The sequence below is a fragment of the Grammomys surdaster genome, unplaced genomic scaffold, assembly GCF_004785775.1.
Source record: "Grammomys surdaster isolate TR1022 unplaced genomic scaffold, NIH_TR_1.0 125243, whole genome shotgun sequence".
Lineage (NCBI taxonomy): Eukaryota > Metazoa > Chordata > Mammalia > Rodentia > Muridae > Grammomys > Grammomys surdaster.
In genome coordinates, this window is record NW_021620131.1 from 558,989 (window position 1) to 586,474 (window position 27,486).

At 39.5% G+C, this 27,486-nt stretch overlaps 1 protein-coding gene across 1 annotated transcript in view; it reads left to right on the plus strand.

Annotated features, from left to right (window-relative positions):
* Positions 1–2,227: 2,227 nt before the first annotated feature.
* Positions 2,228–27,486, plus strand: part of LOC114637271 (vomeronasal type-2 receptor 116-like) — a 77,463-nt gene continuing 52,204 nt past the window's right edge. The window contains exons 1-2 of the mRNA XM_028785482.1: positions 2,228–2,430; positions 27,287–27,480. Coding sequence (XP_028641315.1) covers positions 2,228–2,430; positions 27,287–27,480 — 397 coding nt within the window. The remainder of the gene's footprint in view (positions 2,431–27,286; positions 27,481–27,486) is intronic.

The window sequence follows — 27,486 nt, forward strand, 5'->3', positions numbered from 1 at the left end:
AAGACTTTGATCCATTAGGAGTTATTTCCTGTGCAGCATAATAGACTCAGATCTAAGTCTCTTCTTCTAAACAAGGACAGCCAGTTTCCCCAGCACCATTTGTTGAAAGTGCTTTATTTTCTCCAGCTTAAGTTTTTCAATTGTTGTCGAATGTTAAGTAGCTGAAGTTCCACGTACTCAATTTGGATTTTCAATTTTGTTTCAGTGGTGTACATGTCTGCTTTGTGTCAATACCTTATTGATTTGTTACTTTGGCTCTGTAATGTGTCTTAAGTTTTGGAATTGTTTTTCCTTCAGCACTTTTTTTCCTGTTCGGGTTATTTTTACTATTCAGGACTTTTTGTATCTTCATATAAAATTTAGGTTAGGCCTATTTCTGTGAAGAATGATATGGGGATTATAATTGAGATTGCATTGAATCTCTATTTAGTTTTTGATAGAATGGTTATTTTATGATATTTAATCTACCCATCTTTGAGCATGTGATGTCTTTCCATCAACTGCTGTTTATGGTGTGGGAGAGTCAATTACAATAATAAATATAAACACTTGTGTGTTTTTCTTGATTCTCTACCATTGTTCGGAGATAGGAACACTAGGGTTCTGATTAGAGAAAACATCCTTCATTAAATTTTAGAGCTAATAATATCCATAATAAGGTAGTAAAATGAGAAGGGATTTGGGAAAATGAGAATAGAGCAAAGTATGATTGAGAAGCATAGTACATGTTTTAGGGGCATGAATAATAGTAGATAAAATATCTCACAGTACTTCATCAAGGCATTGACAGAGGTATACTCTGCTTAGATATTTGTCTCCAGGATGCCCAGGGAGAATCTCAACTCTGAGCTCCTGTGGCTCTTTTCAGCTTCTATATGCTCACCTGGTTATGTTCCAGCCATCAAACTTACCTCTCTGTACACTGGGTTGACATGTTTCCACCTGCTATTTTTCTGGTGTCCATGTCTAGAGTGGAAAGAAACTCATTGGCTGCTACCTTTGTCCTTGACACGGTACCATCAATTTAGTGCTCACTTGGATATTTCCTTGGAATCAAAATTCCATATAAGCTTATTCCTTTTTCCTTCATTCTTTCTCTGGTAAAACTAGGGTTTGTTGTGTAGTACTGCCATGCTTGTCTTTTACTGAGTTTGGCAGAACAACTAAGATAAAAAAACTCAAGGAACAGTACATGCTGGACTGGATGTAGAGTAAGGAGAACACTCCTACATTGCTAGTGAAAGTGTGAACTTGTACAACCACTCTGGAAATTAATTTGGCAGTTTCTCAGAAAATTGGGAATAATTCTACCCCACGACCCAGATATACTCCTGCGCATATACACAAAAGATGTTCCACCATATAACAAGGACATGGCCTCCACTACATTCATAGCATACTTATTTATAATAGCCAGAAACTGGAAGCAACCTAGATGTCCCTCAACTGAAGAATGGATACAGAAAATGTGGTTCATTTACACAATGAAATACTATGATATAGTTCATTTTCATACGTTTAAGTGTGAATGGGGAACAGATATCCCATATACTCTAAGATAATTACATTCAATAAGCAAAATAAATTCTGTGGTCATACAAATGGATTATAACAACATTTTTTTGAGACAGTCTCTAGTACTGGTAGACCTCAAGCATTCTGTGTATACAAAGATAATCTTGACCTGATTTTCTGAATCTTGATCCCCAGTGTTGGGATTACAGACGTTTAAAACAATGCACAGTTTATGTGACTCTGGTGATTACATCCAGGACTTTGTGCATGATAGAAAAACATGCTATCAACTGAGATACATCCTGTCCCTTCTGACAATATTTTCATCCACAGCAGAAGGTAAGTATTTTGACCTCAGCTTGGTCAAGTCTTCCCAAGAGGAGTTCAGCTCAGGAGCCTTGTTGTCAATGGAAATGGATGAAATCATTGCCCCTGGGCCTGGAGATGATGAGCCTCAAACATATTTTCCATATTGGGTTTTTTGCCTGCAAGTGGGACCTCACAGGTGGAGTTCCAGGAAAGAATGTTTTTTAGAATCCTCCAGGGAATATTCAAAAACTGAGTTGAAGAAGCCTTGGGAATAAGAGTAGCCATCATAGTCAACAACAAAATTGGAATTTACATGAATTGATACAAAATCATCGGATATGTATACACCTCCTATCTTTGAAAGTTAAACCTCTAAGCAGACTTAAACTTTGCAGATATTTCTATGATGCTCCTTCTGACTTTTGTGTTTCTGCTTCTGCAGTACTCCAGTTATGTCTACTCCTTTGACCGCTCTTACTGTGCTACAAAGACAAAAACCAGTGTATACAAGGATGGAGAAATGGTGATTGCTGCATTTTTACCTCTTTTTACTATTGTCATAGATTCTCCGGCTGATGATCCAAGCAATGAGAATTTCTATATTCAGTAAGATAATTATTTTCTGCCTTTAGTTTCTGTCTTATTTTAAAGATATACAATGCCTAGAAATATTATGTCTCCATGCAACACTGCTATCTACATCCTCCATACTGCTCTTATATCCTAAGAACTGTCTCTAATTTATTTTTATTATTTCTGTTCACTACTTTCTTTGCTTCAAAAAGAACAAGAGTATTCTAGTTTCTTTTATTCTAGCTACTCCTTTCTGAGACTCAATTCTCTCCTACTTACTCCACTATTCCTGCCCTCTTCTAGCTGGCTGTCATGAATTAGTGTTGTCATGAAGTACATCCAATAATAATACCTAAAATCACAATGCAAGTCATTGGCATGAGTTCTGAAAATTAGCACCTGGAAAATCCTTTTCCTGGATAGTAAAGGATCATTATCTTCATATGCTACGGGTATTAAACCTCTAAGAGATGTATAGTTGGCAAAGATTTTCTTACTCTCTGACCTGCTTCTTCACCTTGTTGATGGCTATGCAGAAGATGTTTAGTTTTATGAAGTCCCAATTCTCAATTGTTCCCTTTAATTCTTGGGCAAACAGGATCTTTTCCTACAACTACATCATGGAGGTACTGCCTGTTTTCTTCTAACAGTCTCAGGGTTTCAGGCTTCAAACTTGTGTCTTTGATCCATTTGGAATTAGGTTTTGTGCAAGTTGATACATACAACTTTGATTTTATTCTTCTTATCTATTTCTTGAAGATGCTCTCTTTTCTCCAGCATGTAGGTTTCTTTTTTCTTCCTTCTTTCCTTCCTTCTTTCCTTCCTTCCTTCCTTCCTTTCTTCCTTTCTTTTTTTTCTTTCTTTCTTCTTTCTTTCTTTTTGGTGTCTCAGGCAAATGTTAAGTGGTTGAAGTTACATGTATTCATATTTGAGATGGGATTTTGTTCCATTGGTCTACATGTGTGTTTTGTATCAGTACCATGTTGTTTTGTTATTATGGCTCTCTAATGTATCTTAAGATCAGGAATTGTAATCCTTCCAACATCATTTTCCCCTCAAGATTCTTTGTAGAAGGAAGCATTTAAAATTTTACATACTTTTTTCTGTGAAAAAGTCAATGTAATTTTGACTGGGATTGCATTGTGACTATAAATAGGTTTTGGTAGAATGATCATTTTCATTTTCACCATACAACTTCTACAAGTCCATGAACATGAGATATCATTTTGTTTCCTAGCTCCCCCTCTGTCTCTGTCTCTCTGTCTCTGTCTCTGTCTCTCTCTCTCTCATAAATTCTTCATTTCCTTACTTATGCTTATTCCTAGATTCTTTTTTCTTTTTTTTTTTTTTTTTGGTTTTTAGAGACAGGGTTTCTCTGTATAGCCCTGGCTGTCCTGGAACTCACTCTGTAGACCAGGCTGGCCTCAAACTCAGAAATCCACCTGTTTCTGCCTCCCAAGTGCTGGGATTAAAGGCGTGTGCCACCACTGCCCGGTTATTCCTAGATTCTTTATTTTCCTTAGAATATGGTCAGTGTGTATTTGTCCATGTTATCCTTTTCTGTATATTTGGTTTCGGTGTATCAAAAAACAATTTATTGTGCAAGTTGATTTTGCTTTCTGTCACATTGCTGAATTTGATTTTCATTTCTTTTCTGGTAGAGTTTTTCGTGTCTCTAATATATAGCATCATGTCATCTAGAAATAATGATAGTTTAACTTTTTATTTCCTTATTTGTGTTTTCTTAATTTCCTTGTATTGCTTCATTACTCTAGCCAGGACTTCAAACACAGTATTAAAAAGAAATAGGAGGTGAACATCCCTGACTAGTTTATATATACTTTTAGATTGGTGTTGTGTGTGTTTATGTGTCTGTGTATTATTGTGTAATGGTATATTCCCATTAGTTCTATATTCTTAATACCTTTACCATGAAAGATTGGATTTTACCATGATGGATTTTGTCAAAGGCTTTTCTGCATTGATGGAGATAATCAGGTGATTTTGTTTGTCTTTAAGTCCACTGATGTTGGTTATTTCATTTACTGCCTTGAGATATACGCTGAAACATCCATACATTTAAAACATAAAATACACTAGGTTATGGCTGATGGTCTTCTTTATGTGTTTCTACATTATGTTTACTCATGTTTTCTTAAATATTTTCTTAGTCTATGTTCATCTGGGATTTGGCCTGCGAGATCTTCACCTGGTGTTAGTAGCAGAGTGACACTGACTTTGTAGAAGTTTGAGAGTGCTCATTCTATTTCTTTTCTCTTTTTTAATGATTTAAGATGGAATGTTTCAAGAAGAATTTGAAGGATTAAAAATTTGGTCGAATTATGGTGTGATAATTCTGGTCTTGGACATTTTTATCTGAAGCCTTTTCATTATTATTTTAATCTCCTCATTTGTTATGGTTCTGTTTAGATTGTTAACTTCTTGGTTTACATTTTGTGGTTTGGCATAATCTAGAAAGTCTTCTATTTTTAAAACTTTTTCAGATTAATGTAGCACAAATTTTACAAATATTCCCTCATAATATTATTAATCACTTAGCTGCATGTTGTAATGTTCATTTCTGATTCTGTTTTTTGGTCCCCTCTGTTGTATTTTGGTTAGTTAGGACATGAGTCTTTCAATCTTGTTCAACTTTTTATAAAACTATTTCTTTGATTCACTGATCTTTGTGTTGTTTGTTTGCTTGCTTTATTTTTACCTTTTTATTCTTGTTGATGATGTCTGCTCTGGTTCTTATAATTTATTGCCCTGATTGGGTTTCGATTTGCTTTTGTCAACTTCTGAGTTGCATTAGTAAGCTAATTATTTGTGTTCTTTTTGATTTCTGATGTATATTTATAGAGCTGTATATTCCCTCATAGAACTGCTTTGAACATGTTGAAAGTGTTGTTTGTGCTATGTTTTTATTTCCTTTAGTTCTAAGAAGATTTTAACTTAAATCTTAATATCTTCTTTCTCTCATTCCTCATTCAGTACTCAGCTGTTTAATCTCCATGAGAATCTGTATTTATTAGAGATATTTTGCTGTCAATTTTTTTCACTGCATCATGGATACAAGAAATTATTTTGGTCTTTTTGAATTTCTAAAGATTTGTTTTATGTTTGAGGATATGTTTTATTTTAGAAAAGCTTCCATGTACTACTGAATAGAATGTGTATTCTTTAATGTTTGGGTAGTATATTCTCTAGATATCTGTCAAGGATGTTTGATGTATGTCACATGATTATAATGTTTCTCTATTTTTGGTCCAGTTGACTTTTCTATTAGAAAAAGTGGATTACTGAAATCACCTACTATTGATGGATTTATGGTCATGGCTCTTTAAAGACAGTAGCACAATTTAATGAAAGTAGATGCTTCAGACTTTGGTGAATATATGCTTAAAATCATAATGCCTTCTGGGTTAGCTTTTCATTAGAATACAATATCCCTCTTCATCTTGTCTGATTAATTTTAGTCTGAACTCTATACTGTCAGATACTAATCGAGCAATACCTGATTCATTCAAGGTCCCATTTGATTGGGATAATTTTGTACATCCTGTATTCTAAGCAGGTACAAGCTTTAAAAACAAGATATATCTCTTGGTAAACAAAGATAGATGAACTTTGTCTCTTGATCAGGTATGCCAGACTGTGGTTGTTAGTTAGAGAATTGAAGCTATTGGCATTTAATGTTATTGTTTTGTATTGAAAATTTATTATTTTATTCAACATATTCTGATTATGGTTTTGCCTCCCACAATTCTTTGAAGGGCCCCCTCACTTTCCCATTTACCAAATCTACCACATTTCATTCATTATTTCAGTAGAAAGCCAACAGGCTTCTATAATCGTGCCTGCATTTGGTGAATGTATATGGGATGAATCCCTGGGTGGAGAATTCTCTGGATGGCCTTTCCTTCACTTTGCTCTGTATTTGCTCCTGTGAGGATTTTGTTCCTCCTTCTAAAAAGGACCAAAGCACCCATGCTTTGGTCTTCCTTCTTCTTGAGCATCATGTGGTATGTGAATTGTATCTTGGGTATTCTGAACTTTTGGGTTATCAGTGAGTGTGTATCATGTGTGTTCTTTTGTGACTGGGTTACCTCATTCAGGATGATATTTTCTAGATTTATCCATTTGCCTAAGAACTTCATGAAGTCATTATTTTTAATAGCAGAGTAGTTCTCCATTGTGTAAATGTACCACACTCTCTGTATCCATCCCTCTGTTGAAGAACATCTGGGTAGTTTCCATTTTATATCTATAATAAATAAAGCTGCTATGAACAGAGTGGAGCATGTGTCCTTGTTATATGTTGAAGCATCCTTTGTATATATGCCCAGGAATGGTATATCTGGATCCTCAGGTCCAATTTTCCGAGGAACTGCCAGACTGTTTTCCAGAGTGGTTGTATCAGCTTGCAATCCCACCAACAATTGAGGAGTGTTTCCCTTTCTCCACATCAATGCCAACATCTGCTGTCATGTGAGGTTTTGATCTTATTGATTCTCACTGGTGTAGGGTGAAATCTCAGGGTCATTTTGATTTGCATTTTCATGATGACTGAGAGTGTTAAACATTTCTTTAGGTGCTTCTCAGCCATTCAGTATTCCTAAATTGAGAATTCTTTGTTTAGCTTTGTACTCCATGTTTTAATGGAGCTATTTGGTTCACTGGAGTTTAACTTCTTGTGGTCTTTGTATATATTGTATATTAGCACTTTATCAGATGTAAGATTGGTAAAGATCTTTTCCCAATCTGGTGGTTGCCAATTAGTCTTATTGACTGTGTCCTTTGTCTTACTGAAGCTTTGCAATTTCATGAGGTCTTATTTCTCAATTTTTGATATTAGAGCATCAGCCATTGGTGTTCTGTTCAGGAAGTTTTCCCATATGCCCTTGTGTTCAAGGCTCTTCTCCACTATTTTTTCTATCACATTCAGTGTATCTCATTTTATGTGGAGGTTCTTGATCCACTTAAACTCAAGCTTTGTCAAGAAGATAAAAATGGATTGATTTGCATTCTTCTATATGCTGACCACCAACTGAACCAGCACCATTTGCTGAAAATGCTGTCTTTTTTCTACTGGATGGTTTTAGCTCCTTTGTGAAAGATCAAGTGACCATAGGTGTGTGGGTTCATTTCTGGGTCTTCAATTCTATTCCATTGATCTACCTACGTGTCTTTAAATCTCTGATGTTGGGTACCAAGGTTGGTTTTATAACTTACCAACTGTGGATAGTACTGAATAAGGCTTATGAGAGAGGTACACCTCTTATGAAAGTACTGCTCTTCTTTGCTTTTACAGCTTACCACTTAGATGTTGCTTCCATTTCCACTACCAACGACAAACAGAAATCCTTGATCTTGCGTTTGGATTGCCTCTTAGTGCCCTATTTTGCTATTTTTTGCAATCCTTTAAATTATTTGTTGACTTCTGAAGCACTTCCTCTATTCACAAAAAAATACAACTTCTATTTTTGTTTAATATAACCCTCACTCACCAGCTGATACACAGATACCTCTACTATATTTTATCTGGGAGTGTTGGTGCATTTTCAAATGTCTTCACTTTATAGTGGTCAATATTAGACTTTTACAGTATAATTTAACATTTCTTTTTTTTTTTTTTTTTTTTTTTTTTTTTTTTTTTTTTTTTTTTTTTTGGTTTTTTCGAGACAGGGTTTCTCTGTGTAGCCCTGGCTGTCCTGGAACTCACTCTGTAGACCAGGCTGGCCTCGAACTCTCGAACTCAGAGATCCACCTGCCTCTGCCTCCCAAGTGCTGGGATTAAAGGCGTGCGCCACCACCGCCCGGCTATAATTTAACATTTCAAATGTTTGTTTGATACAAGTTCTCCCTATGTAGCTCTGGATGGTCTGGAGCTTTTTATGTAATTCACAGAAATTTTTTGCCTCTACTTCCTAGATGTTGTAATGAAAGGCATTTCACCACTATGTCTAGTTTTAAAGGTTTGTTTTAAGAAAACAATATTTATAATGCTTTTAGAGCAATTCTTAGTTCTAATTTAAATATGCATATCTGATTAAAATCTTTCTGATATTAGCTGCCTCTATTTCACTGCCAATATTTAGCAGTAAATAGGCTTTTAAGTTTTTCCAAATTTGTTTTTCAACTTGACCTATTACTGTAAGGCTAAAAGGAGTATTCTATATATTAAAAACTAAAAGCTATTATCTTGTGTAACTCTTTTCCTTTAAAAACTGACGTTAGATAATGTAGTTCAGTGTGTGTTTTTCCTAATGGTTAAGATATTTCCAAGGACTGTATCAAAACCTACACATAAAGTATTCTTAGTCTGAAGGTCTACAGATCTGTAAAGTGTGTGTGTGTGTTTATGTGTGTGTGTGTTGTTATCTTTCTTGTTTTCTGAGATTGTGTCTCTTAATTACCTAAGTCTTCCCAAGTAAGCTATGTTGTCTGTTTAATGAAGCCCAGAGTCTCTTCTTCCATAGTGTAATATTACAAACATATAATAGATCTACATCTATATAGCATCACTACATGACAGTACATATTTGTTTATCTGCAAAAAATCTGTCTAGTAGGGTGGGCTAATACTCAGAGGTTGTTATATTAATTTAATAATGATGGGAAAGACATATATATAGCAAGAATCAATCCTGATTTATCATCCCTCATGCCTTACCTCCAAAACCTCATTTATTCATTACAGGTCACAATGAGCCATCTAAGGAAAATGACCTGCTAGCCTTTAGCCTCTGCTAGATAGCTTCTGACATGTTGGGTTCTAAGGCCCTCTAGTTATCTTGAGTAAGTGATGTCATTAAGTTCCAGTTTTCAGGTAAAGCCTTGAGTATAGTGGAGATTATAACTAAGCTATTTTCACATATCTAAAAGTAGAATTATTTTTAACTAGGCTGATTACAGATGGCTTCGCTGTTAAGAATATGTGCTGCTATTTCATACTATAACTTCCATTCCCAGAATGCAGGTAAGGCAGTTCACAACTGTAATTTGAGTTCTAAGTATTACAAATCCCCTTTCTAGCTTCTTCAGGTGACCACACATATAAATATAAATAAACCTTAAAAAACAAAACAAGATTGTGCTTTTAATCCCAACAATTGGGAGACAGAAGCAAACAGATGTCTGTGGGTTTAAGGACATCCCTAGTAAGCTCTAGAGCAGGCAGGAGTATACAGAGAAACCCCATCTTGAAAACTCAACCTTCCCCTTCCAAAAAACCTTACAAACCAAACATAAAACTATAAACTATTAAATAATGCTGATTGAAAACAAGATCTTTTCATGTTTTTAGTTAAAACTGCAAAGTAAGTTCTATTTCTTAAAAATGCAAACAAAATTTTATTATAAATGCTCTTTGAAATATATGCATTCTGAATACTTTTCTTCTGCCCTTCTTCTCTCTGATCTACTTTTTGCCTCTAAAAGCACCCCTTCTTCTTAAAAATCATTTTCCTATACTTATGACATTTTATGTTGTGATCCACTGTGTTCAACCTGGGACATCTGTGTGACCAGGGGCTTGGAACTATCTATTGGTAGGCTTACTGCTGGGTCCACAATTAGATACAACACTTCTCCTTTCCCCAGAGTCTGTTAGTGGCCACTAGTTTAGCAGTATGTGCTAGAGCCCCATGATTCTTTCTCCTATCCATAGCTGATTGGCCAATTTTGTGTAGTTCCAATGACAGTAATTGCAGTTGCTTTATGTTCATGGTTCCTATTGTAACATTTTGCTTAGAAGGTGACATTCCATAGCTCTCCCTTTTTTTCTGGTATTTACAGTCTTTACACCATGTCTTACTCAGCAATATCTTAGCCTTAAGGCAGTAGTGCAAATGTCTAAGAGGAATTTTAATACTGAAATAAAAAGTCATCCGGTAAGAAAGTGAAACTCACTCCAAAGGTAACATGAAATGGGATATGTAGAATAGTTGGTGAGTAAATTCCTTGCCATACGTTCAGATAACCAAACCCCACATAAAGCTAGGTATGGTGGCACTTGTTTGTCCAGAAGGTTATGGGCAAAGAACCTGTCATGTGCTGTAGAACATACAAATACTATTTCTCATAGAAAATAAAAGTTGAGGACTGACATCCAATGTTGTCTTCTAACCTCTACATGTGTGTCATGACATGCTCACCAAAGGGACTTTATACACTACTATAAAGATATTTGCATATCCATGTTCATTACTACGCTAATCACAATATCCAAGAACTTGAATCAGCCTAGATGTTCATGAATTGATTATTAAGTAATGAAAATGTGGTGTATATACACAACGGAACATTACCTAATTGTAAAGAAAAATTAAATCAGGAAATTATTAGATAAATGGATCAGACTAGAAATATTTTACTCAATGACATCACGCCAGCCCAGAAAAACAAATGCCACTGGTTCTTTTACATATGAAATGTTAGCTACGATTACTTGTGTGTTTGACATGGAATACATGTGGAAACTAGAAGTCGACCTCTGGTGGCAGGGCTGGGGGTGCAGTTAGGCAGGAAGACGGTAAAATGTAAGTAGGAAATGAGAATCCTAGAGGCAGACGTGTCCAAGCACGTAATACAATGAAGAAGAATGAGAAAACGAAAGACCAAGGGAAGACTTATCCAAAACATACATGAAGAATGTGCTTGGGACTCTGTGATCATATGATCCAATTTTAAGAAGCAAAATGATCCACCTGCTGTGGAACATGTATCTAATCCCAGAACATAGGAGACAGTGATAGGCAAGTTAAAATGTAAATGAGGACAGAGATACAGGATTGGTAGAGGTATGTTAAAACAAAGACTGTAAAAAGTCTTATGATGCTGAACTAATTTGTAAGCTACTTAAAAATGGCCAAGAAGTTCATGATGACAGGACCTTGATATAGCTGTCTCCTGAGATGCTCTGACAGAGCCTGATAGAGGCAGATGCTTGTAGATAACCATTGGACTGAATATGGGGTCCCCAATGGAGGAGTCAGAGAAAGGATAGAAGGAGGTGAAGGGGTTTGCAACCTCATAGAAAGAACAAAATCAACCAACCAGATCCCCAGAGCTCCCTGGGAGTAAACCACCAATGAAAGTGTACAAATAGACCCATGGCTCCTGCAACACATGAAGCAGAGGATAGCCTTATTGGGCATCAGTGGGAGGAAAGGCCTTTGGTCCTCTGAAGGCTCAATGCCCCAGTGAAGTCAAGAGTGTGTGGGTAGATAGGAAAAACCATCATAGAACCATGGGAATGGGGATGATATAGGGGATTTCTGGGCAGGAACCAGGAAAGGGGATAACATTTGAAATACAAATAACGAAAATATCCAACAAAAATATGAAAACAAATAGTTTGAACAAAAATATCCTACAAAAGTTAACAATGATGCTTCCAGAATACATAGAATATCTAATGACAATTTCAGTGCCAAACTCAGACTACCCTATTTATTAGTCAGAGAAGGCCCAAAGTCACCTAAAATGATATAGTATATTGCCATTGCTATTGGTTGCCCACCATAGCTAAACATTAAGGCCTATTGTTGTAGAAACCACTTTGTGGATTCAAAAGAAAGACTATTTGACAAAAAAGACTATTTGATCTGAGCCAGAAACTCTCTCTGATGGATGATTTCTGTAGTGCTAAAAGATAGTATGTTTGTTACTGAAGGTTGGGGAAGTCATCAATGGTCTTGTCTACTGCTACACCATGCATACAATAATAACAACCTGCTAGGTAAGATATATCCGATGATCAGATAGGAACAACCCTATTGTGGGAGTAAACAACCACTCTGTATTATATATTAGGCCTGTTCTGAGAAAGAGAATTCATGCCTGATACTGTCAGCACACCAGGACTAGGAAAGTAACAGGCCCTATGGAAGAACCTATTGGTACTTCTTTCCTAAGGTGTCATGTTGTCAAGCATGGTTCATATATTCTCACTGACATTTTACTGGAGAATACAAATTTTCTTTATATCCAGAGATTTCTGCTACTTAAACCTTGATCAAAGAAGTTTATATTGCAGTGGATAGAAGTTAATGCAAGTAGGGGTCATTTTTCAAAGTGCTGAAAGTAAGCTGTGAGTGTTTACTCACAAGATGGGACACCTCTATCAAGTACTCTCCCCGATCCAAAGTTTAGAAATATCACGTGGGGGGGGGAGGTTGGGAATAATGAAAGAGTGGAGAAGAGTGCTGAGAAATGTTCTCTGGATATGACATGGCTATCAAACACATAAACTCACTGAAAATGTGATTACTCACAAACATTAGAGCAAGCTCATGCCAGGTAATATATCTAGGATGGACTGTAGCAAGGCTTTCAATAGCATAGCCCAACCGGACACATTGGCAATTTATGACTTCTGAGGGTGGCGTAGCCATTTTTCATTAGCGTAGACACTGGTAGGTTTCCCATCCCCCAGTGGATGAACACATACCCATGCACATAAGTGTAGCAGTAATTAAACTCCATAGCTTGATATCTGCTAAGAAAGGAAAAATCATTTTCTCTGATGGACTATCACCCACACTCTAGAGCAGGTCTCATACTCATGAATAGTTTGACAACACAAGACAGACTACAACTTTTACTTCACTCTTTGAGTTGTTTTGGATTTTTGTTTTGTTTTACTTTGCTTTGCTTATTGTGGTTGTCTACTTTGACATTTGCTTTTTGGTTTTGGTTTTATGTTGAGAGAGGGACAGAGGAACACATGAATTTTATGTGTAGGGATGTAGGAAGGATTTAGGAGGTTGGAAGAGGGAAAGAATAAAATCAAAATAGGTATATAAAATTTTTCAAATGAATGCTTTTGTGCTTATTCTATTTTATTTTTCCTCATTAATTTATTTACTCACATTACAGCCTGACCACAGTCCCCTCCCTCCAGTCGTCTTCCCAGTCCCACCCTCACACACCCTTTCTGAGTCCCCCATCCCCTCTTCCTCAGAGATGGGGAGTTGGGAACCAACTCATTCTGTTACATCAAGTCACAGCAGAACTAAGTGCATCCTCTTGCACTCAGATCAGACAGGATTTGATCCAAAGGCAGGTAATGGAGTCAGAGACTGTCCCTGTTAGTGGATTCACATGTAAAACAAGCTGTACATCTGCTATATTTGTGTAGTCCAGCCTGTGAATGTTCTTTGGCTGGTGGTTCAGTCACTGTGAGCTTCCATGGCCCAGGCTAGTTAATTGTGTAGGTCTTCTTGTAGTGTCCTTGGTCTCTCTGTTTTCTCTAATTCTTCACCCGATGATTTCTGCATAATGATAGAAATGACATGGATCTGTTTGCATTCTTCCACATGCAGACACACAATTTGATCAACACCATTTGTGTGAAGATGTATTCCTTATTCCACTGTGCATTTATTGCTTGTTCATAAAAAAACAGGATGTTCATTGGTGTGTGGATTTATATCTGGGTCTTCAGTTCAATCTCATTAAGTAACATGTCAATACCATCTAGTTTTTATAAGTATAGCTCTGTAGTACAGCTTGAAATCACAGATGGTTAAACCACTGGAAGTTCTTTTGTAGTTCATTACTGTTTTACCTAGATGTGTTTTTTTCTCCATATGAATTTGACGATTATCTTTCAATGTCTGTAATTAATTGTGTTGAAATATTGATGGGGATTATGTAGAATATGCAGATTGTTTTGATGCAAGGCCATTTTTACTATGTTAACTCTACTGATCTGTGAACATGGGAGATTTTTCTATCTTCTGATTCCTTCTTCAATTTCTCAAAGACTTGACTTTTTTGTTTTTTGATTGTTTGATTGTTTGTTTATTTCTTTGGTTGGTTTGTTTGTTTGTTGGTTGGTTGGTTGGTTAGTTGATTGGATGGTTGTTTGGTATGGTTTGTCCTGGATTTTTTTGTTTTGTTTTGTTTCTTGTTTTTGTTTTTCGAGACAGGGATTCTCTGTGTAGCCCTGACTGTTCTGGAACTCACTCTGTAGACCAGGCTGGCCTCGAATTCAGAAATCTGCCTACCTCTGCCTCCCAAATGCTGGGATTAAAGGCGTGTACCACCACTGCCTGGCAGTATGGTTTGTTTATATTTAGGGCCCAAGTTTATAGAGTGATGTGTGGAAATAGAGTAACGGTATTTTTTTTTCTCTTTTCTTGCCCCCATAAAGTCCTTATCTGCATCCTCCTCTTCTCCTCTGAGAGGGAGGTACCATCCCTCTGGGTATCCAACAACCCTGGCACATAAAGTCTCTAGAGGCAAGACTAGACTCATCCTCTCCCACTGAGGACAGACAAGACAGCCAAGATAGGGAAGCACATACCACAGATAAGCAAGAGCTTTAGGGATAGTGCCTGCTCCCGTTTTGTGGGATCAATATGTTGACATTTGCTTCATATGTGAGGGAGACCTGGTTCGAGCCCGTGTCTGTATTTTTGTTAGTGGTTCAGTCTCTCAGAGCCTCCAGAGATCTAGATTAGTTGACTCTAATGGTTTTCCTTTGGAATTCCTATCCCCTTCAGAGCCCCCAAATTCTTCCCCCAACTCTTCAATAGCAGTCCCCAAACTCAATCTGTTTAGGTGTGGGTCTCTGCATCCATTTTGGTCACTTGCTGGCTGGAGCCTCTCAGAGGAAAGATATGCTAGGCTCTTGTCTGCAAGTGTAAGAGGGTATCATGTATAGTGTCAGGTACTAGTGCTTGCCGATGGGATGGGTCTAATATTGGGCTGATAATGAATTGATCATCTCCTCAACCTCTGCTCCATTTCTTTTCCCTGCATTTCCTGTATATAGGATAAATTTTGAGTCAAAGGTTTTGTTGGTAGGTTTGTGTCCGTATATCTCCTATGGAATTCCTGCATGGCTACAGGAGATGCGTGGGCCCCTGTTCCAGGGGGTCTTCCAAGACTATCTCTGGCCTGGGGACAGAGTACGAGCAAGGAGGGTCTGCTGCTGCCTGGGCCCACATCTCTGCTGTTGGTCTCCGGCCCAGCTTGGTATGGGAGGTCGGGGACAGGGGAATGTGAGCAGGGAGGGTCCGCTGCTGCCTGCACCCAGGGTCCGGGTCTCTACTGTCCATTGGTCTCTGGCCTGGCTTGGTGCGGGAAGTCCAGGGCAGGGGAGTGCAAGCAGAGAGGGTCTGCTGCTGCTTCAGCCTCTGCCTCAGCTAATATCTGTGCTGTCGCTGTCCAGTTACTCCCAGGTGCTGCACTTGTCTCTCCAAGCCTAGTCGGTCTAGTGCCAACCACCTACCATCCGATAAGGGTCCGGGGTTTGAGGCCTATCCTTGACCTAGCTGCTTCACACAGCACCCCACCCCACACTCCCACTTTTTCTTTTATAAGGGAGAAGTGTCATCAGAATAAGTGTCTCCTATGTTGGAAACGGCTTGATACTGAACCAAGACCTGATTGGTAGTGACCTTTGCAATGCTACTTATCTGTTGATTTAGAAACTGAATGAGGCAGGGTGCCAAGAGAAGCAAGACTCCAATGGCTAGTATGGGGCCAAGGAGGGGAAGAATCTAAGCTATCAAGGGGTTAGAGTACCAAGGGGTAGGGGTGTTGGGAATGTAGCAAGCCCAGAGGTTCCCCCGAAGTTCTTTGAGCATTTGTACATCTTGTTCTACCAGCCCAAATTCATTGACATAGAAGCAACATTCCTCTCCCGGCAAAACACAAGTCCCCCCCTCCCGGTTCAGCAGTCAACAAGTCCAGGGCCCTCCAATTTTGGAGAGCAACTCCTGCTACAGAGGTTATCTGGCATTGAAGAGATTCAAGGCTGTAGTAGAGGCCATTGCCTGGCCAAGCTTGTCTTGGAAGTTGCCAGCTAGATGTTGTGTTTGGACAAGGGCTGCTCCAGCAGTTCCAGTAGCACCAAGTGAAACAGTAAGGCCTGGTCCAATGAGCAGAGGGAAGAAGATATCTCTCTTCTTTTGGTTTCTGCTCTTCTGCAAGGCGAGTTCTTCAGGTTTGTAGAGATAAACCAGGGGCACAACAATCATGGGTATGCAGGATCCCTGAACATGAGGGTTGATACAGGCACCTGTAGTGCCTTTGCACCAGAAGAGGGCAGAAGGGTTAACACATACTGATTTGGTAATGGTGATGTCATGGACACATGTGAGATGGGGTTTTGAGGAGGCCCCAATAAGGTAAAGAAGTAGGTCAAAGAGATGAATGTCCTGTGCTTTCCTCATGGGCAGGGGTCCATGGAGGTCATAAAGAGAAAAGTTAATGGGAATGGCTGTTAGTAATGGTTGGGAGAGAGAAGCACAGAAAAATCATTGGGAAGAATTCGGGTGGGTTGTTAAGAGAAGGAGGTCTGCTGCATATTGGCTGTACTGTAGCCAGGAGAAGGTAGCTTGTAGTTCCTCCTGAGACTTGTTTTCCTGTTGGATAATATTAGCATGGATAAAGGCTGATTTGGGGGCAGGGAAAAGTTCACAGGAGATGTGTAGGTCAGCTATGGGCTTTCTGGCATAGCCATTGGGGTAGAGTTTACCCAAGACTCAGGTTCGCCAACATTCATTCCATGGATTGCTGATGGAAAACTGAAAATGAGTTTTAAGGTTGGTGAGCATGGTGCCATCACGACTAGTGGATTCCATCCTGCAGCTCCAATATCTGCAGACTCCATATGTGGAGACCTCCGGGAGACATTCACCTGTGTTTCAGTAAGGAAAACAGAGAAAAGGGCTGGAGATAGTGGAGATGGATTCTGGGTGTAGGGAAATCTCAATCCTGTTTCGACATCCTTCAAGTGGGCAGTCCTGGGTTCCTATAACTTTGTTGTGTCCATTGTAGGTTTCCCTAGTATAGGCTCTCCAATGGTAGGTGTTGGGAAGGCTAGGGAGAGGCTGGGAGGTAGCAGAGTTAGCATGAAGGATGACAAAAACAGTGAAGAGAATAGAGGAGAGGGGAACTTGTGGAGGGCACATGGCCTAGGCAGCTGTCACCAGGTCATGGATGTCCTTCCAGGAGATCCTGCTGTTCCTCTGGGCATGGTGTCTCCTCCACCTTCTCTTCCCCCTCCTTGGTTCTTGATCTGTCACTGAGAGGCAGGCCATCTTCTTGGTTGGTGGGGTGGTGTCGAACTTTTCTGGCAGGGACCCAGATAGTCTTAGGCTGGTCCTGTAGAAAAACACAAGTGGAATCACTCCTGGTTGTAAGTAGGGGGTCTGGTCCCTTCCAAATTCTATCCAAAGGATCTTGCCATCGTACTAAGATGGGGGAGCTAATTTTGATGTGTGCCAATGGAGGGAAATAGGAGGGTGTTTGGAGTTTTTGTAGATGTAAATATGTTTAGGGTAGTCAGGGCCATCATTAATTGCACATTAGGGGGATAAATAATGGTTTGTTGTTTCAGTAGTTGGGCCTTCAGGGTCTGATGTGTTCTTTCTATTATTCCTTGACCCTGAGGATTGTGGGGAATTCGAGTATGATGGGCAATTTCCCAGCATGTGCAGAAGGTTTTAAGTTGGGAGCTAGTGAAGGCAGGGCCATTGTCGATTTTTATCTGTTGAGGAATGCCAGTGATGGCAAAAGAAGAGAGCATATGGTAAATAAATCTTTTTGAGTTTTCACCTGTCTGGGCTGTAGCCCATATAAAATGTGAGAAAATATCTATAGTGACAAAAACATACTTTGTCTACCAAATTGGGTAATGTGGATGACATCAATTTGCCATAAAGCATTAGATTTGAGGGCTCGGGGATTGGTACCCATGGTTTGTAAAGCTGGGGTGGTAATGAGGGATACACAAGAGGCACATGTTTTTATTATCTTTTGGAGCTGAGCAAGAGGAATGTGGGGGAAGTGAGCATGAAGCCCCTTTATATTTGGGTGTGTGAGTGAATGAAATTGGTCTGCTTTCTCAGTGGAGGCTATGAATGTCCCTGTTGAGGCAGTTTGGTCAGAGAGTGTGTTTTTCTCAGATATGGGACCTGGCAGGGGACTAAGATTGGATGTGTTGGGCATAGATGAGGGAGGCTCTCTCCTGTAAGAGGGTGAGACCTGTATGAGTAGAGGGGAAAGTGGGTTGTCATCTAGTTTGACAAATGATCTTGACAACCAGGGGAGCAAATTGATAGCATATACACTGTCTGAAAAGAGGTTAAGGGGACCTTTGACTTCATTTAGAGCTAGGTAAATGGCATATAGTTCCTTAATGGTGGGAAAGCTGTTTGAATCGGAGGATAGGGGGTTCATCCTCAGGGAAGTAGTATGTTACTGCTGCAGCTCCCCTCTTTTCCCTTTTGGTAAATAATGAGGGGACTCCTGCTATGGGTTACCTTGAGAATAGTTTGGGGGTAGCCATCATAACAGAGGGAGGGCAGAGGCCCATTTTTCATCAGAATAATGGTTGTCAATTTGTCCTGGGAATCCTTTTAAGCTGATACCAAAGTGGGAATGATTTTTGATTAGCCACTGAACATCGGAGAGTGAGAAGGGGGGTGACAAGAATGTCAAGTTCTTTTCCTAGGGTCTGTAGAGCTCTGTCCCTGCCATTTTTAATCATGTTGGCGAGTACATCCACTTCATTTAAAATTTGAGATACACCACCCATTGGGGTATGGAGACATTCTAGCACCCCTTGAGGTTGGTAAACAGCTCCTACAAGTGTAGAGGAGGAGTTAAAGATAAGGAAATGTACAGGTATGATTGGGTCATACCTAGCAAGAGCCATATCTTTTAGGGCTGAATTGACAGAATTTAGGGCTTGGACTCCTTCTGAGGACAGTGTTCTTTGGGTGGAGGGACTTTTATCTCCTTTCAGGAGATTGAAGAGGGGTTGAAAGGTGCTTGTGGGAAGGAGGAGCCAAGGTCATAGCCAATCGAGATTACCCAAAAAGCTCTGGAGGGAGAGGAGAGTTAACTTTTGAGGGAAGGAAAGGGTGGATTTGAGAGGGCATATTCAAGTAAGGGAGATCTCTGAACCTAAAAATGCAATGGGAAGAATAAGTTGGATTTTGTGAGGGGCTATTTTGAATCCTAGGGCAGATAAGGAAGGTTATTAGCTGGTCCTTAAGTTGGAAGGGGGATGTAGAAGCATCTCCCATACAAGGATGTCATACATGTGATGATAGACGTTGAGACCTTTGTCTAAATAGGGTTTTAATGCAGTGGCTACAGCCTCCTGACAAATGGTAGGACTGTTAGCCATTCACTGGGGAAGAATGGTTCATTCATATCATGAGGCTGGGCCAGAGTTGTTAATGGGGGACACTGAGAATGCAAAGTGTTCGCAGTCCTAGGGGTGGAAAGGGATAGAAAAAACAGTCTTTAATGTCTATTGCTAATAGGGGAACATCAGCAGGAATGGCTGAGATGTGGGGTAACCCTCTTTGTTGGGAGACCCAGATTCGCATGGTTTTGTTAATTGCCCTCAAGTCTTATACTAGTCTCCATCCCCCTGAGCTCTTTTTTATAGCAAACACAGGGGTGTTCCAGGGACTGCGGGAGGGGTGGATGTGTTGTAGAGACAGCTGCTCTTCTACTAGTTCTCTGAGGGCTCTAAGCTTCTCACTTGATAGAGGCCACTGTGGGACCCAGATGGCTTCATCAGAGAGCCAATCAAGTCAGGGAGTACTAAATCTAACAGTGGCCCCTAGAATTGTGGGTGATTTGGGGGAGGGTTTTTTTGGGTCTCCTTGGGTACTATTTTTTTTCATAAGTAATATCCACTATCTTAAAGTGGCCTGTTTCTGGTTGAGTGGTAAGAACCTCGTCTAAAGCCTGTAAGATATCTCTCCCTAAATGACTGGTGGCTACTTGAGCCACCAGTGGGCATATGAGTCCTGTAGCTCTTTCCAAGTCTTCCAACCTATAGGTTTGGTGATGTAGGCTTGAGAGGTACCTCCTATGCCTAGGAGCTGGGGCCCAGGGATCAGTTGCCAGTTTTGTGGGACCTCTCACTGTCTTAAAATTGTCCTATCTGCCCCAGTATCAATAAGATACTTGAATGGTTTATCATCTATTTTAAGAGTTAACTTTGGGTGGGAGCCATCTGAGATGCTGGACACCCATAAAGCTTCTATGGGAGTAGTCGTCCCTCTTACTGCTGGGGCTGAGGGTTGCCCCGTTTGAAGTTTAAAATGCTCCAGTGATTTACAATTCTTATCATATAGAGAGGCACAGTGCCTCCTGCAGTGGAAACCTTTTCTGCAGTGGGGACAGATTGCCTTAGGGGGATTAGAATCTGTTATGGGAGGAGAGTTTTGTGGGCATTCATTCCTCCAATGTCCTGCCTCTCCACATTTGAAGCAGATTCCTTCTGGTTTTACTGCCACCACAAATGCCTGAGGCACGGATGCAACCTGGTGTGATGGAGCTTCTATTTCTTGAGTTGACAAAATCCACCTATCATGATGCTCATCCCAGAATCCCTGGCAAGCTAGTCTAGACTCAGAAGACGTGCCTTCCCAAACAATGGTTTTAAGAAGGTTGTCTCTAGCTGTGGGGTTGGAGATTTTTCTTTCTAAGCTCATTTTAGTTCTGAGAATAAAATCAGATAGGGATTCTCTGGGCTTCTAATAGAGAGACAGTAGGGAGTAGACAAGGTCTTGTGACCCCGAGAGCGGAGTGAGCCTATCCCAGGCTTGAGTGGCACAGAGGTAGACCTGCTCATGGTACCCTGTTGATTGAGTTGCCTGCTGTGCTCCAGTAGAGAAATCTTCCTGACCAAAGAGTTCCTTAAAACTCCATGGGTTGTCATTGCCCCTCTCCTGGTTTTGCCTGACTTGTTGAAGACATTTGTCATGAAAGTAGGCTTCCCACTCTAGAAATATTGGGCCAGGAAGAGCAGAATGGCAAATCTCTCTCCAATCTTGGGGGGTGTTTAAATTGGCAATATGGCTCTGTAGGAGAGATTTTGTCCTTGGTGCATGAATGTCATCTTCCTTCACTGCTTGCCTGAGTTCTTTTAGGTCTGAGGCTTGAGGTGGGTACCAGTTAAGTGGTTTAGCTTGAGTGGGGGTTGATATTAACTGGGAATGCTTGAGCAGTTTGGTGTTTCATGTTCTGTATCAGACTCCTGAGTAGCATGGGATGCGGGGTTAGTTTTTGCATTAGAGTCCTTGAAATTACAGAGTTGCTGAGTGGTTAACGGTTGAGTATAAGGGACTATGGAATCTGGCAGGGTTTTATCTATGGGGTCTGAAGGTCTATCACTTTTTTCAGCTTGGAGAAGGGGGGAGGGGATTTATCTCTCTTTGATGGGATAGGAGTTGGTGGAGAAAGGGAGAGGCAGTAGAGAGCTCCTTTGGTATTTTAATGGAGCCCTGCCTTTGGGTTGGGGAGGGAGGGGCAGGAGGAGAAGACAGTTTGGCATTTCCTCCAAGGCATAAGGGGGGAGGAGTGGGTAGATGGATTTTATTTCTCTTATTAGTTGAGTGAGGGCTGTGAGGTCTGTAATAGGGTGATCTTTGGGTTCATTTGACTGAGGGGCATCAGGAGTTGTGTTGTTCTCAGTCTGTCCTATTTTAGATGGCTCTATATATTGCGAAATTGTGACTAAGATCAGCAAAAACTCACGAGGGTTTTTTTTTTTTTTTAATCTCTGGTTTTGATGAGGAAAGCTACTTGCTCCATGAGTCTGGACTCTAAATATTGTCCTCAGCCATGCATGGTATCTGAAGGACTTCCTCCCAAAACAAGGAGGCTTGTTTTTTGGCTATTTTTATTCTATGGGATTTTAGTAGGGAACATATTTGCCTGGCCTGGGGTGATTTTTTATGTGATGTTGAGTTGTCCATGACAGAAAACAGGAGAAATGATTTGTCAGATGGAAACGTTCCCCTGGCCTATTGGCTTTGGGGGATTCCACAAAGGTCCAAAATGCTAAGCCTTCACGCAGATTTAAGAATTGGCAGCCACTCTGTGGCTTTTGAGAGGCTGCTGCATTGCCAGGTTTTTCTTTTCGTTTTAAAGAGAGTCTAGATAGAGTCTTTGCCAACATCCATTGCAGGCTATCGGGATTTAAACAGAGGCCAGATGGACCTTCAGCCAGGACCAGAGAGTAGCTCTGGCCAGAAGGCTTCAGTTGTTCTTTCAGCTTATCTAAATCCACTCAATGGCTCTGACTGAATGCACAGCAGGAAAAAGAAACAGGTTGTTCATCTCCATAGTTGGGGGACTCACCTTCCTGAGGTATCAGATCCTACAGCTGTGTACCTGTTCGAGACAGTTGTGGGCCCCTGTTCCAGAGGGTGTCCCGCAATGATCTCCAGCAGGACTGAAGACAGGGCACGAGCAGGGAGCTGCTGCCTGCACCCACATCTTTGCTGTCCTCCAGCGCCACTTGGTTCAGGAGGTCCAGGCCAGGGGAGTGCGAGCAGGGAGGGTCCGCTGCTGCCTCTGCCACTGCCTCCACCCATGTCTCTGCTGTCGCTGCTGGGTTGCTCCCAGGTGCTGAACTCGTCTCTCCTCACTGAGCCAGTCTGGTCCAGGTGAGGCGCTGGCTAGCTAGTGATGAAGAGAGGGTCCCGAAGGCTCTTCCCAAGTGTTATAGCTCTAGTGTTACAGCTCTTGCAACAGAAACTCTCAGACAATGGGATGATTTTCACACAACTTTACTTCTCCTGAATAGAAACCTTATATACAGTTTTGGGGTGGGTTAAGGTCTGGCAGCAGATAACGCCTATTGGCTTGGTCTGAGAACGTGGAGATACCTCATCTACGTGTGGGAAAGTCTGAGGCACTGTTCCTCTTGATTGATGGCTCTCTGTGGGAGAGGCTGTGGAGGGCTGAAGCTAAAAGAAATAACCAGGGACTGGGCAGCTGAACACCTGCTATCTGATAAGGGACTGGGGTTTGAGGCCTATGCTCAACCAGGCACCCAGCTGCTTCTCACAGCCCACAGCCCGACAGAGATGACCTCTCCAGATTCCATATATCCACTGCTGTGATTCTCAACTAACATCATCAGCATTGATTCCTGTATGTCTCTTCTGCAACAGGTCTCTGGAATGACCTTGAGATGGAACACATCCTCCATACTCCACCAATTGTAGCTGTAAATTTCAATGAATTCTCCTGTCCCTCCTGCCCTCTCTCTCATCTTTCCCAACACCAGATCCCAAACCTCCTTACATTCCCTTCCACAACCCCTCTCCCATCCAGTTCTGCCCCTCCATCTAAGTTCTATGGCTATCTTATTTCCCATTCTAAGTTAGCTTCAAGCATCTTTACTTGGGTCTTCCTTGTTTAGACTTTTTAGATCTATAGAGTAGAGTGTTAGTATCCTGTATTTTATAGCTAATATCCACTTGTGAGTTCATGCCAAGCATGCCATTTTAGGCCTGGGTTTGATATTGTGAAGTTACATCCACTTGTCAGAAAATTTCGTGATGTCCTTGCATTTCCCTGATGACTAAGGACATTGAACATTTCCTTAAGTGTGTCTCAGCCATTCGAGATTCCTCTGCAGAAAATTCTCTGTTTAACTCTGTACCCCAATTTTAATTAGGTTATTTGAGCTATTAGTGACTAATTTCTTCAGTTGTTCATATATTTTGAATATTAACCCTCTGTCAGATGTACTGTCAGTGAAGATGCTTTCCCAGTCTGTAGGCTGTTGTATTGTCTTATTCATTATGTCATTTGCATTACAGAAGATTTTCAGTTTCTGGAGGTCCCAGTTATCAATTGTTGATTTTGATCCAGAGTCATTGATGTTCTCTTCGGGAAGTTGTATCCTATATCAATCAATTACATACTATCCCTCACTTTCTGTTCAGTTAGATTTAGTGTATGTGGTTTTACACTGCAGTCTTCCATCCACTTGGACATGAGTTTTATGCAGGGTTGATTGATATGGATCTATTTACATTCATCTACATGCAGACCACCAGTTAGACAAGCACCGTTTCATTTTCCATTGCATGATTTTGCTATCTTTCTCAAAAATCAATTGTCTGTAGGTGTGTGGGTTACTTTCATGGTCTTCAGTTGAATTACATTGATCAATTTGTCTGTATATCAATGCAAACAGTTTTTGTTACTATTGCTCAGTAGTAGAGCTTAAGGTCAGGATGGTGACATCTCCAGAAGTTCTTTCTTTCTTTCTTTCTTTCTTTCTTTTTTTTTCAGAAGTTCTTTTTCATTGTTCAGGATTGTTTTAACTATCCTGGGCTTTTTGATTTTTACATACGAAGTGAAGAATTGCTCTCTCAAGGTCTGTAAAGAATTACACTGGAAATTTTATGTCAATTGCATTGAATACGTAAGTGGCTTTTGTTAAGATGACCATTTTAATTATGTTAATTTTATTGATCCATGACCATGGAAAATGTTTCCATGTTCTGATATATTTCTCAAGTTCTTACATTGAAGTTCTTGTTATATAGCTTTTTCATTTGCTTGGGATAGATTTATGCCAAGATATTTTATATTAATTTGTGACTATTGTAAAGGGTTTTGTTTCCCTACTTTCTTTCTTTGCTATTTTATCATTTGTATAAAGGAGGACTATTGATTTTTTTCGTTAATTTTGTATCCAGACATTTTGCTAAAGGTGTTTATCACATATAGAAGTTCTCTGAAAGAATTTTTGTGGTTGCTTATGTATAGTAACATACCATCAACTAATAGTGTACTTTGACTTTTTCCTTGCCATTTTGTATCTCTTGATCACTTTCTGTTGTCTTGTTGCTCTAAGGAGCACTTCAAGTATGATTGGAATTGATAGGGAGAGAGTGTGCAGTTTGTCTTTTCCCTGATTTTAGTGTAATTCTTTAAGTTTCTTACCATTTAATTTGATGTTGGCTAATGGCTTGCTGTATGTTGCTTTAATTGTTTTTAGGTTTGCCCCTTGTGTCCCAGATCTCTCTAAGATTTTTAACATGAAGGAGTGTTGTATTTTGTCAAAGGCTTTTTCACCATCTAATGAGACGTCATATGATTTATTTTCAGTTTGTGTATATGGTGGATTAAGTTGTTGAAGTTTTTTTATATTGACCCATTTCTGAATCCCTGGGATGAAGCATACTTGATCATGGTGAATGATGTTTTTCATGTGTTCCTGGCATTGGTTTATGGGCATTTTATTGACTATTGTTACATCAATGCCCATAAGAGAAATTGGTCTGATATTCTCTTCATTTGTTGAGTTTTTGTGTAGTTTAGGTATCAGGGTGCACAGAATGAGTTTACCAATGTTCCATTGTTTCTATGTTTTGGAATAGTTTGAGGAATATTGTCAATAGATCATCTTTGAATGTCTGGTAGAATTCTGCACTAAAACGATCTGGCTCTGGAGTTTTCTGTTGGAAAAATTTTGATGACTGCGTCTATTTCCTTAGGGATTATTGGGCTGTTGAAATAGCTTATGTGGTCTTGATTTATCTTGAGCAAGTGTCATCTAACTAGAAAATCTAACTAGAAAAATTTTGGTACAATTTTCCAATTTTGTGAAATACAGGCTTTTAGACTTAGTAATTCTTTGAATTTTCTTATTGTCTACTGTTATGACTTCCTTTTCATTTCTGATTTTGTATATTTTGATACTGTCTCTCTAGCTCTTGGTTTGTTTGTGTAGAGTTTTCATTATCTTGTTGATTCAAAGAACCAGCTCTCGGTTTCCTTGATTCTTTTATTGATCTCTTTGTTTCTAATTGATTGATTTCAGGCATGATTTTAATTATTGGCTGCCTTCTAATACTCCTCAATGTATTTGTTTCTTTTCTCTAGAGCTTTCAGATGTATGTTTAAATTGCTGGTATGGGAACTTTTTAATATCATTATGGAAGCACTTAGGGCTATTAACTTTCCTTTCAACACTACTTACATTGTGTTCCATAAATTTAGGTATTTTGTACCTTCATTTTAGTTGAATTCTAAAACATCTTTTATATCTGTCTTTATTTCTTTCCTGACTCAGCGATTATTGTGTAGGGAGTTGTTGAATTTCCATGAATTTGTACACTTTCTGAATTTTCTGTTGTTGTTGAAGTCTCACTTAAATCCACAGTGGTCTGATACCATACAAAGCATTATTTCACTTTTCTTGTATCTGTTCAGGTGCTTTAGGACTGATTGTATGGTGTATTTTGGAGAACGATCCATGAGGTTCTGGGGAAAAGATATATACTTTTGCATTTGGGGGAAACATTATATATATACATATATATATATATATATATATACATGCTATGTCCATTTGACTCAAAATCTTTATTACTTTCATTATTTCTCTGTTTAATTTTTTTGTCAGTTGTTATGTGCTTCTCCTTCCAAAGTCTGGTGGGAAATTCTTTTTCTTGAATCTGTTTTTCTATTTAGGATCCAGTAATCAGACCATTACCCTTCACTCAAGAAGGCTCTTGGCATCCTTTATTGACCAAATCAAGAACCAATTAGAGAATCAGATCTTACTATGAGCACCTCCCCCTACAAATTCCAACCAAAAAACTTGTAAATTTTTAAATGCTAATAGAAGATATAAACATTTAATTCACAAATGTAATCATGTTGCATACAAAATAATGTTGCATGGTTTGAATATTTCCTCTTGCTAATTTTTTTTTATTACTGTGATAAAATACCATAAGAGAGGCAAGTTAGGCAAAGAAATTTATTTTGGTTAACATTTCCAGGGAGGCAGTAATCATCATTTTAGGTAAGACTTGACAGCAGGGAAAGAAATAACAGTGCAGGAGCAAGTATTTGGCTGGTTATATTTTCACTCTGGAAACAAAAGATTAGACTCAACATAAAGCACAATACAAAGCCTGTAGGCCTGTGCCCAATGACCCAATTTCTCCAGTTAGGTTAAACTTCTTGAAAGTCCTACATGCTCCATTAATAAAGTCATCAACTAAAGACAGAGCATCCAGGTATGAAGCTACTTGACAGTCAAACCACAGTAACCCTAAATATTCTCATATCGCCTGTACAGGTTAAATTTGAAAAACTACCAGATTGTTCTGGCAATGGTTTATGCAATTGAGGAAATCAACAGGAACCCCCATATTTTACCCAATGTGTCTCTGGGATATGATATTTATAATGTCCTATTCAATGAATGGTGGACATTAGACAGATGCATCACATGGCTGTCTGGGCTGAAGGAGTATGTGCCTAATTACACGTGTAAGA